Genomic DNA, 14310 nt, shown 5'->3' with positions numbered 1-14310 from the left:
AATAACCATCGCAGATACAAGTGAGAAGAACACTGCGGTGTGAAGTATGTGGAGAGTGAATCGGGACCACCAGGAACAAGGAGCGCCTGGCCAGCGTAAATTCCTCCGCCCGGGTAATACCTTTGCTATTCTTTGACTATCCAGGAGAGTCAGGGATACTTAGCAGGTGTGTGCACAAGGTATTTAGTGTATGAATTCATGTATTTGTTAGTTTGATCAATAAAGGTAATTGTCAATAAATACAGATCTCTCTGTGTCTCACTCAGAATCGTTAGAAGAGGTAGAAGCGGTACCTCGCTCTCTCTTTTTCCAACAGCACATTGCAGATGTAACCATGCTTCCTCGGATGTTAAGTACAATTACATTTAGCACAGAATGCAGTAACTGGCAGTTCTACAAGTTAATTGCCTGACTTCACAATAGAGGTAATATTTAATCTCTTGTTTCATGACCAATACCAGTTGTCTATACACCTCTAATCTGTTACTCCTGTCAGATTCAGATTTACTTATTTTTCACATGCTCAGTGAAATGCGTCATTTCTGCTCACAACCAAACAATCTAAGGGGTATGCCGGGGATAGCTTGCAAGTATCATCACACACTCCATGATCACAATGTTCAGCAGTGTAAGCAACAACCACAACAACAGCAACACAAGCCCTTTTTCTGCCTCCCACCCAGTCAAACATACAGATGAGCCTCCAAACCTAGGGCAGGCCACCTCCAGGTCTTCAACCTCCAGTCCCTGGTCCAAACTCATAGGCTTGCAGACATCGGATCTCTGACTTTCTGACATACCAACCCAGGGACCTTGACCATCAGGCCTCAACTTCCAGAATTGTTGACTTCAATATCTGACCTTTGGCACTGAGGTTCAGTATTGACCCAAGGACTCACTGATCATGGGACTTTGAACTTCGGGCCTCAAACTCCAGATTTATATGGGCCCCCGACCCTAGGACATGCAGTCCTGGTGGGGTTGTCACGGACTTGGACTCCCAGACTTCCAGATGTCAAGCGTCCACCTTCTGGACATGATAACCAAGGGGCTTTAACCATCAGGACTCGACTTCCGGGCTTGCTGACTTTGGTCTTCAACCTTTGGGTTTTGGACTCTGGTTTTGAACTCCAGACTTGCACAGACCTCCAACCACGGAACTCACCAACCTGGGAAGATCATTGGCCCTCGTTCCTCCTGCCTACAAAGATCTCTGATACCTAGACTAACCTGCCAACCTGGACGTACTTCCGGACCTGAGGTATCACCAACCTTTATCCACAGGGCCTGCTGACCTAGGTCATTGACCACAGGGTCACTGGCCTATTGATGGACCAAATATCCTAACTCTGCTCCTATGTCTTACGGTCTACCACAGGCACATTGAAAAAGCTGAAGAGAAATTTTATAGCTAATGTACTCAACTAAATGAAGGTTAGTAAAGGTAGTTGAAACAGCAAGTGAATCAATGAAGGAAAAGATTGGCATGAGGTAAGGAAATGATGATCAATTACTCCTTTGTATGAGTCATCACTGAATCGATTAAAAAGCATAAAATCTTCACTGAAGTTTTTAAGTTTATAAATGCTATTATTTCAGTTTTATTTCTCTGTCATCTATGTAATGGATTTGAAATATGAGTCTTCACAACACCTGCCTGCATGAATTTGGCTGGCTTCATTTCAAAATCGAGCCATTGAACTTTTGGATCAGCAAAATCCTTGTTCTTTTTACATGTATATTATTTGACTTCCTGGCAATGGCCAATGTTCATCACAGTTCATCGTTTGCTGAAGAGATGAATGAATGCATGAATAAGCAATGGAGTTTTCAAATGGAATCAAAATAATGGATTCTTTCTTCCAATATTTACTTGACTGAAATTGTAGTTCATCTAGGTCTGCTGAAATAAATACAATGGATGAGCTGTGTTAGTTAATAAGTATTTGAGTGCTAAAGAAAAAGCTATGCATTGCAAGGATGTTCAGCCAGAAAGGCCTTTGGATAACCCATCTCTGCATCCTCCTGAGCTCACCACAATCATCACATAATCCAATTTGATTCATGTGATGTAATATTATGAAGTGGCTAAATGCACTGGATACAGCAAAGCTATGGTACTAGGCAATATTCCAGTTATGAACTGAAGATTTTAACTCCTGAACTGGCTGCACCTCTAGCTATGTCTCTTTAATCTAGTTATAACACTGATAACCACCCAGCCATGTGGAAAACTGCCTTGATATGTCCAGTTCACAATAACAGGACAAATCTAATTGCTACTCAATCTCCATGGGTATCAAATGGAAAACACTCCAAAGGCTGGGGGTCACTCCTTGGAAAAAGAGAACTGGTTGTGGTTGTTAGATGTCACTCATTGTAGACCCAGCAGGTCACAGCAGAAGCTTCTCTGGTCTGTGTCCTACTCCAACCATCTTTAGCTTCTTCATAACGCCAGAAGTGGGTACCTTACTGATGACTTTACAAAATTCACTTTCATTCACAGCATGGTAGAGGGCACTACAATAATGTAGCGGTTAGCACAATTGCTTTACAGCACCATGGTTCTCTGATCAGGGTTTAATTCCTCCCGCTTTCTCAAGGGAGTTTGTATGTTCTCCTTGTGACCACATAGGTTTCCTCCCACACTCCAAAGACATACGGTTAGGGTTAGGATTCATGAATCGTGGGGGTGTTATGCTGGCACTGAAAGTGGGCTGTCCCTGCACAATCCTTGAACTGTGTTGGTTGCTGACACAAAATGATGCATATCACTGTAGATTTCAATGTTTTCTTGTGTATGTAACAAATAAAATGAATCTTTTACTCCACAGCAAATGAACATATCCATGCCTGTGCGTAGTCCAGACTGCTTTCAGGCATAGGCTAATAAATGACGTAACATTCATTTGTCATATTATGTACACCATTAATAGGGAAAGAATCTAACCACCTATCTATGACATCCAATGACATTATCATCCCTGATCCTCTGCCATTAACATGTTGGGAGTGATTACCAACCAGAAACGACACTGAACCATTCAGATGTGGCTAAGTGAGCAGGGCAGGCATTGGCTGATGACCCTCACTTTGCACTATATCATCTGAATGCTCCTCATGCACTGTGTCAGGGCCTAGAGCAGGGGTCAGCAACCTTTACCACTGAAAGAGCCACTTGGACCCGTTTCCCACAGAAAAGAAAACACTGGGAGCCGCAAAACCCGTTTGACATTTAAAATGAAATAACACTGCATACAACGTTTTGTTTTGCCTTTATGCTATGTATAAACAAACTATAATGTGTTGCATTTATGAAATTGATGAACTCCTGCAGAGAAAACAAAATTACATTTCTGCATGCAACAAAAACATTTTGAACTCCGAAAAAAAGACGTTGGGTTGAAGGTTACTTTTAAGTAAAATACTCAACGTCTATTTGAGTCCTTCTTGTATTTATGAAAAACGCCAAACTTAAATTTGCCGCCAGCAGCAAACCAAAAATAACGTCAGCCAGCTGTCAACCTGAAAAATAAAAGGACTATTTCACTGAACAATGAAAACATATGAATATACGTAAAATAATAGGCAATTAAAATATTTATCATACTTGTTCAGGTTGACTCACACCTGACAATGCAGTCGTATTCAGTAGGGATGGATCGATGCTTAGGGGAGTGACCGGGAAGGATAATGTGTTTTTTTCCTCTCTGAATTCACAGAAGCATTTCCCAAACGATGTTTGCATTGCGATGATTGCAGAATGTAAATACTCCGAATTTATCATGTCGTGACCTTGTTTGAACTCTCTCAAATTGGGGAAGTGAGACAATGTGCCTTTCTGTAAATCTCTGGCAAGCACTGTCAACTTGCGCTCGAATGCCAAAACAACCTCCAACATGTGCAGGGCTGTACGTCCTTTCCCCTGAAGAGCTGTGTTCAGCGTGTTCAGGTGCGCTGTCATGTCTACCATGAAGTGTAGCTTTTCCAGCCACTCTGACTGTTCCAGCTCAGGAAAGTTGAGCCCTTTGCTGCCCAGGAAAGTTTTCACTTCTTCCAGACACGCAACAAAGCGTTTCAGCACCTCCCCTCTGGACAGCCAGCGATAAAAACACGTTGTAGCGGTGTGCTACACGCAGTCAGTAAACTGCAGTCAAAGATAGCTTTATTCGAACTAAACAGCCTTGCTTTTAAGCCTCCCTCAACCCGCCCCCCATGGGCACGGATGCTGCAAAAGACATGTACTCACAAACCCCCGTAGGCTATCTCCCTTAGCCTGAACGCTGGCTAATTGTGAGCCGGTTCGGATGTGTCAGGAAATGGGTCGCCACAACGTCTTATTTAGATTGTACAAGATCACCATAATCTTCAAATTTAGATTTACATTTCAAAAACTAACAAACTAACATAAAATACATTTTAATTAAATACTGACCATGTAGCGGTGTGCTACATGCAGCGCTAAAATTACGACACGGAGTCGGTAACTGCAGTCGAAGGAAAAAACTTTATTCGAAATCTTCAGCCTCACTTTTAAGCCTCCCTCAACCTGCCCCCCATGGCGCAGAGGCTCCAAAGCTCTGTGCTCGCAAACCCCTGGAGGCTATCTAATTGTGAGCAGGTTCGGATGTGCCAGGAAAAGGGTCGCCACAACCAATTATTTCCCAAAGCAACAGGGAGCCGCAGCACAGACGTAAAAGAGCCACATGTGGCTCCGGAGCCGCGGGTTGCCGACCCCCGGCCTAGAGACTTCCAGGAGTTAGCGTAGTTGTTAAAATCCGGTACGGAGGACTTGAACAACCGCCTTGTTTGATGTCAGGCAAGCAAACAAGTGGGCTCCCCAGTGTAGCTGATTGAGCTTATGTGGGGCTCAGTACTGGGGAAGTTGCCCAGGAGAGGGTAGTGATGTTGATTTACTTACCCTTTGGAAGACAGTATAAGCGGTATTTTCCTGTGGTTTCAGTTGATTGCTATAGGCAACCCAAGTTCTACTACATACAGTGGAAGGGCAGTGATCAATGTTGCCCTGTAGACTATGAGTTTTATGTCAAGCCTGGGATCTTAATCTACAAATACCTTTCTTCTTAATTGAAGGAAAGGGTGTGCAGTAGTATCACCTGATATAAGGGAAGTGATCCATGCTGACAGTTAACACCAGCGTACCTCAAGGATACCTGCCTAGCCCACTGCTCCACTGACTCCACATTCATAACTGTGAGGCTAGGCACAGTTCAAATGCCATCTATAAATTTGCCAGTGACATAACTGTTGGTGGTAGAATGGTGATAAAAAGGTGTACAAGATTGAGATAGGTCAGTAGATTGAATGGTGTCACAACAACAACCTTACACTCAATGTCAGTAAGGCCAAAGAATTGACTGTGTACTTCAGGACAGGGGAGTTAAGGGAACACACACCAGTCATCATCAAGGCATCAGCAGTGGAAAGGGTGAGCAGTTCTAAGCTCCTGGGTGTCAACAGCTCTGAAGATCTATCCTGGGCCTTGCCATTTGATGCAATTACAATGAAGGCACATCAGCCACTGTGTTTCAATAGGACTTTACAGAGATTTGGTATGTCAGTAAAACCTCTAACAAGCTTCAATAGATGTACCATGGAGAGCATTCTAACTGGTTACATCACTGTCTCGCATGGAGGAGCCTCTGCACAGGATCGGGGAGAAAACCCACATACACTACCTGACTTTTTTTTAGCTCTCTTTTTGCACTAATTATTTATTTTAACTTTTTTATATATAACAGTATTTCTTATTGTAACTTATACTTATTATGTATTGCAATGTACTGCTGCCACAATACATCAAATTTCAGGACATATGACAGTAATTTCACACTGGATTCTGATTCTGCACCATCTGTAGCAGCTCCTAATGCACAGATCTTTATGTTGAAAATTCATTACTAGAAGAATTCAAAGCTGAAGCTGGTTGCAAACTCAGTCAGTTCTACCATGGGTAAAGGCTTCCCAAGCATCGAGAACATCTTCAAAAGGCAATGTCACAAAAAGGCAGCATTCTCTATTGTAGTGTATTTAATATCTCAGTAATATTTGAGTAATGTTGTAATTATATTGTTTGAGTAAACATTCTTTGTTTGTTTACATAATTTGTTATGGGTTATATGTAACAAGTACGTGAATGCACACGTCATTATGCCACCATGTCAAAAGTGAGCACCTCACTAAAGTAAAATGAAGTAGACGCATTATCCAGCGCTACTGTGTTTTCCTTTTGATCAGTTTCTGGAGTTACAAAACATAACAGTGGCAAATATGGATATTGGTGGAGCATTTATGGGCACAAATTTCTTGGTAGTGGTGGACGCAGCTACTAAGTGGCCAGAAGTGTTCCCAATGGCCTCCACTACAGCCATTCACATTGTTGATGTGTTGAGGAGCCTCCTCTCAAGGACAGGTGTTCCAGAACACTGAGTCAGTGACAATGGGCCACAGTTGTTTCAGTCATTCCTGAAAATGAATGGAATAAAACATATAACATTGACCGTATCACCCAGCTACAAATGACTTGGTGGAAAGGTTTGTCCAGAGTCTAAAGAACTCACTGTGAGCAATGCCAGCAGAACACACTACACTGACACTGAATCAGAGATTTGCCAACATCTTCTTTGCATATTGCAATGCAGCACGCTACACTGACACTGAATCAGAAGTTTGCCAATTTCATCTTTGCATATCGCAATGCAGAACACTCCACAACCAACAACTCACCAGCTGTGCTTTGTCTGTGTCATCCCCTGTGCTCACGCTTGGTTCTCAGAAGGAGTATGCAGGGTTAGCAGCTGAGACAAACTGAGGGCTCCTCAAAAAAGGAGTTTCAGTGTTTCATTCCTGGGCAAGCTGTCCAGGTGAGGGATTACAGAGGGGATCAAAAGTGGGTATTTGGAAAGATTAAGGACAGAACTGGACCACACTCCTACACAATGGAGATTGTGTCTGATGCCATCTGGAGATGACACAGCCATCAGTGAGGAGAGCAGGGTCAATTGACAGAGTAGAAAGACGGCCAGAGCTGACAGAACCACTTCCTGCAGTCCTAGAGTCAACTTCTACACCCACCATGGACGAGGCCCCAGAAGCTGAGATTGTTTCACAGCCACAAGTCTCACCTGCCAAGCAGAGTGATCTCCCTTGTTAGGGAAGACATTATCCCATAAATATGTGTAAGGGGTTTCTTCTTTTATGTTACTGCTAAGGCTAATAAAATGGCTTCTTTGTTAACATAAGTGCTTCTCTCTCGCAGCTTGTTTGGGTTATAATTACTGATAGAGAGAATTGTATTCAATTGGGATAGATGTTGTTCTTTCCTGTGTGTCTGTAAGTTATTGTTTTCGTGGGCTTTGGGCAGTAGGCACGATGGGGACAGAGAGAGGAGATGCGATGCCGTAAGCTGGGTGACGGAATGGACCCCGAGTCTGACACCCAGGGTCTTCGGCGAGGAGAGGAGACACAGACAGAATTGAGTAGAACGTTTGGTCAATCACCAAGTTTGGAAGACATCAACTGGAGGAAGGGGGACCCGGTTCTGTAAGAGCTCCAATGATGTGTGCACAGACTGGTTAATAATAATGGCGCCTTTTTCTTTTTTTGTAAAACAGTTAAACAGTTCTGATTTTGTTCCTTTACTATCTACATAGTCAAAGTAAGAGTTATAAATTGTAATCCTTTAATCACATATGGTGTACTGTCTGTTATTTGGCATGGTGGGGACATCACACAGCAACTACACAAGCTGATTACCCATTTTGGTGGGGCCGAAGGCTGCTTCCCCTAGACGGAAGTGAGCTGAGTGAGCCTGAGGCTTACCAGGGGGCTACATATATATATATGCAATATATCATGACTAGAGGGCAACATGTTATATATTTGAGATGAGATGCATTCTGTATTGAGTTGGAGATTATAGCTAAACAAGGAGGAGTGTTGTGTATTTAATATTTTAGTAATATTCTAAATATATTGTTTAATTAATCATTCTTTGCTTGTTTACATAATTCATTACAAGTTATATGTACGAAGTACATGAATGGCACACATTTTTACACCGCAACTTCATAAGTGTGTGCCTGACTTAAGTAAAACCAAGTAGACATGTTATCCCGGGCTCCAGTGGTTTTCTTTTGATTCATTTCTGGAGTTACAAAACACATACATATCACCCTGGACATGCCCTATTCTCATTGCTACCATCAGAGAGCAGGTACAGGAGACCGAATTCACACACTCAATATTTTAGTAACAGCTTTTTCTCCTCCGCCATCACATTTCTGAATGGACAGTGAAACAGCCTCACTATGTTGCACTGGTTATTTAATTTAATATTATATATTCCTTATTGTACATAGACTTACTGCATCACAGCCTGATATGGAAACACCAATACCCTTGAGTGGAAAGTCCTACAAGAAGTAACGGATATGGCCCAGTCCATCACAGGTAAAGCCTTCACCACCATTGAGCATATCTGCATGGAGCATTGTTGCAGAAAAACAGCATCCATCATCAGGGACCCCACCATGTAGCTGACGCTCTCTTCTCGCTGCTGCCATCAGGAAGAAGGTACAGGAGTCTCAGCACTCACAACATCAGGTTCTGGAACAGTTATTACCCCTCAACCATTAGGCTCTTGAACCAAAGGGAATAGCTTAACTCAACTTCACTTGACCCATCACTGAAATGGTCACACAACCTATGGAGACACTTTCCAGGACACTTCATCTCATGTTTTCAATATTTTCTTGCTTATTTATCTGTTATTATTATTTCTTTCTGCTTGTATTTGCACAGTTTGAAATCTTTTGCACTGTTGAATGCTCAGTTGGTGCAGTCTTCCACTGATTCTATTATGGTTATTATTCTAATTTGGATTTAATGGCTGCAAGAAAATGAATCTCAGGGTTGTATATGGTGACATATATGTACTTTGATAATTAGTTTACTTTGAACTTTGTAACATAGTTTGTTCATGTATTGCACTTTACTGTTGCCACAGAACAACAAATTTCATGACAAACCAATGATATTAAACCTGATTCTGATTCTGATTCTAACACTTTACATGGGCTTACCATCAACCTTTTTTGCTGAAGGTCAATCTAGTGCAGCAAATGAAGACTGGAGAGAGGGCCTTGGTCCTCAGATTTTGGGTGTAAACAACTTGTATACTTCAGTGAATGCATTGATGAGGACAAGGAACTCATCCTCGGAGTGTATTGTTTGCATACTGTGACTCAACTTCTGAGATCAGGGTAAACTTAGTTTTGGAGTGTACGGACTATACTTTCTCCTTCCTTCGAAATTCCTGTCAAATATTGGAGTGCATATATTCTTGTCGCAGATTATCGAAATACAACAAAATAGACACCAACAATGGCATCAGTCCTGTCATTAGGACCTGAAGATTCAGATCCATGACTGGGAATAACATTAAGTGAGATTTAACAAAAGCCAAAACCTGACAAAAACTGCTGGACTTCTGAGGAGAGAGAGAAGAAAATGCAGATTCAGCAAACGAAACTCTTCTCTAAAACCATTGAAGTCGCAGTCCACACTTCATCAAAACCTCTTTGAGCTGATAAAGCAAATGTTACTTATAGCAAGCTTGCAGCTGTGTGTTAGAATCAAACACAGATTTTAAAAAATATTTTGCTTGACAATTCTTTAATGCACATTGCATATAATGCAGTAAAACCTGTTTGCTACAATGTAAAGGAGATAATAAATCCCTGGTGAGTAGAGCAGTTCTATTGGCCTTGCTTAAAGACAAATTTTGTGTTTCTGAGTATTCAGTGTGCTGCTCAGCTACGTCACCCTTCCGTGTGTCGCTCGAGCTCTCCACCGCTGTGAACAGACAAGTTCTCACTTGCAATGCTATTAAGAGTTTCTTTTCTCTGTGAGGGTTAGATGTGCACAACGTCTGGGTCACTGTTTACTGAGAGGTACAGCTCATTCGCCTGTGTTTTCTATAGAATTAACTTCAAATATTCAACAAAACTTTGCCATTCCAGTAAGGTGCTATTTTGACAGCATGAAGGACTATAGAAGTAGAGAAAAATCTTGTTAGCAGAAAGTAGAGGTTGTTAAAAATTGATTGGTGGGTAAAAGATCAGCAGAATGAAGCTAGATATGAAATATTGATAGGGTTGAACTTCATTTTGAGGGGTAGCTGGATGTTCGACGACTACCAGCTAAGACTTGCTTTCACAGACAGAATGGCAACGTGTAACACTGGGGAAAATTAAGTTATTGACAGATGTTATCAGGATAAAGCAGCAACTCTGATGGTAAAAACATGGTTTTCACATTATGAATATATTAAGGTGGCATTTTAATACAAAAATACAGTGGGAATATAGCTTCCGTGTAATTGAGAATGCAGCAGCAATCTGTAACCGTCAAGAAGTTTTGACAAGAACTGAAATGCAACTTCTCTTTGGGTATACTTGAAAGGACTCAACAGAGAACACTTGATTGTATTAAATATATCTTAGACCATAAGACATAGGAGCAGAACTAGGCCATTCAGCCCATCGAGACTGCTCTGCCATTCCATCATGGCTGATCCAAGATCCCACTCAACCCTATACACCTCCCTTCTCGTCACATCCTTTGGTGCCCTGTTTGATCAGGAAACTATAACTTCAGCCTTAAATATACCCATGGACTTGGCCTCCACTGCAGTTTGTAGCAGAGCATTCCACAGATTTACTACTCTCTTGCTAAAAAAACTCATTACCTCTGTTTTAGAGGGTCGCCCCTCAATTTTAAGGCTGTGCCCTCTAGTTCTGGATACCCCCACCATAGGAAATATACTCTCCACATCCACCCTATCTAGTCCTTTCAACATTCAATAGGTTTCATAAGACCATAAAACATAAGAGCAGAAGTAGGCCATTCAGCCCATCGAGTCTTCTCCACCATTCAATCATGGGCTGATCCAACTCTTCCAGTCATCCCCACTCCCCTGCTTTCCTTTGAATTTCATAGATTTTCACATTAATGATCTATTCACCATATGAGACTTTATGAACAGGGTTGTTGAAATCAATGTATGCAACATTAAATATGCTACCCTCATTGAACCAGAATTAGAGGTCTTCTAATTCTCCAGTACTAGACATGTAGCCAAAGAACAAAGAACAGAATAGTATAGGGCTTTCGGCCTTGATGAGTGTTTAACCCACTCTAATTTATCCCTTCCACATAGCACTCTGTTTTTCTTTCATCTGTGTGCCTATCTTAGGCGGTGCGGCACACGGCAGCAGTGGCCTTTCGGATCCAGTGCTACTTTAATTTAGTTTTTAATTTAATTTTAAGGTACAATTAGGGTTTAGGACAATGGATACCAGAGTGACTATCTACCATCGCCAGATACTGCTACAATACAGAGATCGCCCAAAAACAAACCTTCATGAAAATCTGCTGGGTAGATTGCAAGACCTCGGCTTGCTGAGGCAATCAGGCCTGCTGTCCTGGGAGTCACCTGATGCCGGTGGCCAGAGTTGGGGACATAAGTGGTGTATGAGGAAGTGGAAGTGAGGCGAGCGGGCACAAGTCCGTGCCAGGAAAAAAGTATGGACTAGCTGGCCAGCTCTCCCGTCCATTCTGCTCTCCAGTGTCTGCTTGCTGAGGGAATCGCGCCTGCAGTTCTCGTTGTTGCCTGATGCCGGTGGCTGGAGGTGGGGATGTTGTAAGCAGTGTATGAGGAAGCGGAAGCGAGGTGAGTGGGCAGGAGTCCGTGCCAGGAAAAAAAATCAAGCCCTAGCTGGCTGGCTCTCTTGTCCATTCTGCTCTCCAATGGACATTAAATTGGACTACATCTGTGGCAACGAAATACTCGGCGCGAGTACAGAAATGGACAGAATCCCCGGACGCCGCCATTCAGCTGTTTAATTATGTAACAGATTTCCCCCCAAGCCATCAGACAACCAACCTACTGCCCTCTGCTGTGCCTATTGTCTTGTTTATTACTTATTGTAATGCCTGCACTATTCTGTGTCCTTTATGCAGTCCTGGGTAGATTTGTAGTCTAGTATAGTTTTTGTGCTGGTTTACATAGTTCAGTGTAGTTTTTGTATTGTTCATGTAGCACCATGGTCCTGAAAAACATTGTCTCATTTTCACTGTGTACAGTACCAGTAGTAATGGTTGAAATAACAATAAAAAGTGACTTGACTTGACTAGTGTTATTAAATGTCTCAAATGTCCCTAATGTATCTGCCTCTCCCTCTAACCCTGGCAATACATTCCACTAATACCTACTTCTGAAATGCGCCCCCCCTCACCTGTACTTTCCTCCAGTCATCTTAAAATTATGTCCTCTTACTCTAGCCACTTCTACTCTGGGAAGATGTCTCTTGTAGACCTATATAAGTCACCCCTTATCCTCCTTCTCCCCAAAGAGAAAAGCCCTAGTTCACTCAACCTTTCCTCACAAGACGTTCCTTATTAGTGAAAGACAATTGCAACTTTTAAGAGGCATTTGGATAGGTACATGGAGGGGAAGTGCTTGCAGGGTTATGTGACTATCAGGGAGGATGCATGGACCTGCTGAGCGGAAGGGTTTGTTATCATACTATTTTACTCTTTGGCTCTATGACTATGATACATTATTTTCTGGATATAACTGTCAGATGTAACTATTATAAATACAATGAAACTTTTAATGTCAATTCTTGCAAAAAAAATCCACTCCTGACATTCAAAATAATTAAAGTTAACCTGAAGTTTATTGAAACTTATCACACTTACCTGCTTCATCATAGGCTGCAGAAAGTTTTTCAAGCACTTTGCGATCAATTGCGAGAATCTGCTGTTCCAGAATTGTTTGGTGTGACAATACACTGTTCTCCTTATCTTTCTCGTAGTCTTGCAAATGTTGTTTCAGAGCTTCAGGCAAGTGTATCTTCACATATTCGGCAGCAGACTGGATAGAAAAAAGATGCATGTTGAAAGGAATGTCAGCAAAATACTTATCAGAGTTGAACAGTGGAAATATGGAACATCAGATCAACAGTGCGAACGATGATAAGATTACTTCACAGAATGAGTGAAAGTTAGTGCACAAGAGGAGTCTATTTCACCCATGGAGCTGATCAAATAGAAAATAAAGTATCTTGAAATTCTCATCCCTTTTGTTTGTGAGTCTTAAATATTTCTACTCAGAGAAATACAGTGATTCACATATGACCCAACTTCTTTACCAATTGGATATGTAAAGAAGTTTTAAAATTGTAATGCATATTTTGGCTTAAATATGGCTCAAAATCAGCTTGTACCTCTAAGAAGGATTAATTAGCTTCACTTTTTTTTTGCTTTCCTTTAGCTGGATTGAGTTGACATTTTTTATTCATTTATGGAACTTGGACATCTCTTGTTCGGTGTATATATTGTCCATTTATAATTGCCTTTCAAAAGGTGGCAATGTAATTTGGATGTCCTGCATTTCTTGTGCTGAAAAACTCCCACAATGCTGAATGAATTATCCATATAATTCTTTGTCAAGGTTCAATAGGATCCCAATTTGCATGTACGCAAGAGGTACCCTTCTAATAATGGATATCTTAAAATAGTTTCTGTGTGGGAACAGTAGTTATTTTGCTCTGATTTTAATATCAGTTAGCCCTTAGTAGATAAAATTTGTTTACTATTGATAGTTATAATGCAGGAAGACTTAAAGTCATAGAGCCATAGAGAAATACAGCACCGAAAAAGGGCTTTTGGCCCATCTAATCCATGCTGAAACAATTTAAACTGCCTACTTCCATCGACCTGCACCAGCACCATCGCCTGCCATATCCCTTATTTAAGATCTTCCCCACAAGTTAACTAATACTCATAAAAAGCTTATTAATTATTAATTATGTTCTGTGACAAAATCCAGAAACTAAATTTCCTATGCCTGCTTTACTTCACACATGATTATTAAATATGACAGCTGCATTCAAATTTTGAGTGTCTCCATTAGTTGTATCCATGCACTTTAAAGGTAAGATTAACATGGCAACAAAACTAAATATAAAGTTAACAGGAGTGAATCTGCAGATGCTGGAAATAAATTAAAAAAAACACACAAAATGCTGGCAGAACTCAGCAGGCCAGACAGCATCTATGGGAGGAGGTAATAACGTTACTTTAGGTAATAAGGTTATTACCTCCTCCCATAGATGCTGTCTGGCCTGCTGAGTTCTGCCAGCATTTCGTGTTTTTTTTAAATATAAAGTTATCTTATTTATAGTACTATCATGGACTTTGAAATAATTTCTCTGATCATAT

General features: G+C 41.3%; 1 protein-coding gene across 3 annotated transcripts in view; it reads right to left on the bottom strand.

Annotated features, from left to right (window-relative positions):
• The window catches only part of ppm1lb (protein phosphatase, Mg2+/Mn2+ dependent, 1Lb), a 144419-nt gene that overhangs the window by 29626 nt on the left and 100483 nt on the right, over positions 1–14310 (bottom strand). For all 3 annotated transcript variants that reach the window (XM_059947031.1, XM_059947040.1, XM_059947046.1), the window contains one exon: positions 12787–12961. In XM_059947031.1, coding sequence (XP_059803014.1) covers positions 12787–12961 — 175 coding nt within the window. The remainder of the gene's footprint in view (positions 1–12786; positions 12962–14310) is intronic.

This window comes from Hypanus sabinus, chromosome 2 (genome assembly GCF_030144855.1).
Source record: "Hypanus sabinus isolate sHypSab1 chromosome 2, sHypSab1.hap1, whole genome shotgun sequence".
NCBI lineage: Eukaryota > Metazoa > Chordata > Chondrichthyes > Myliobatiformes > Dasyatidae > Hypanus > Hypanus sabinus.
This window is presented reverse-complemented; position numbering and strand designations above follow the sequence as displayed.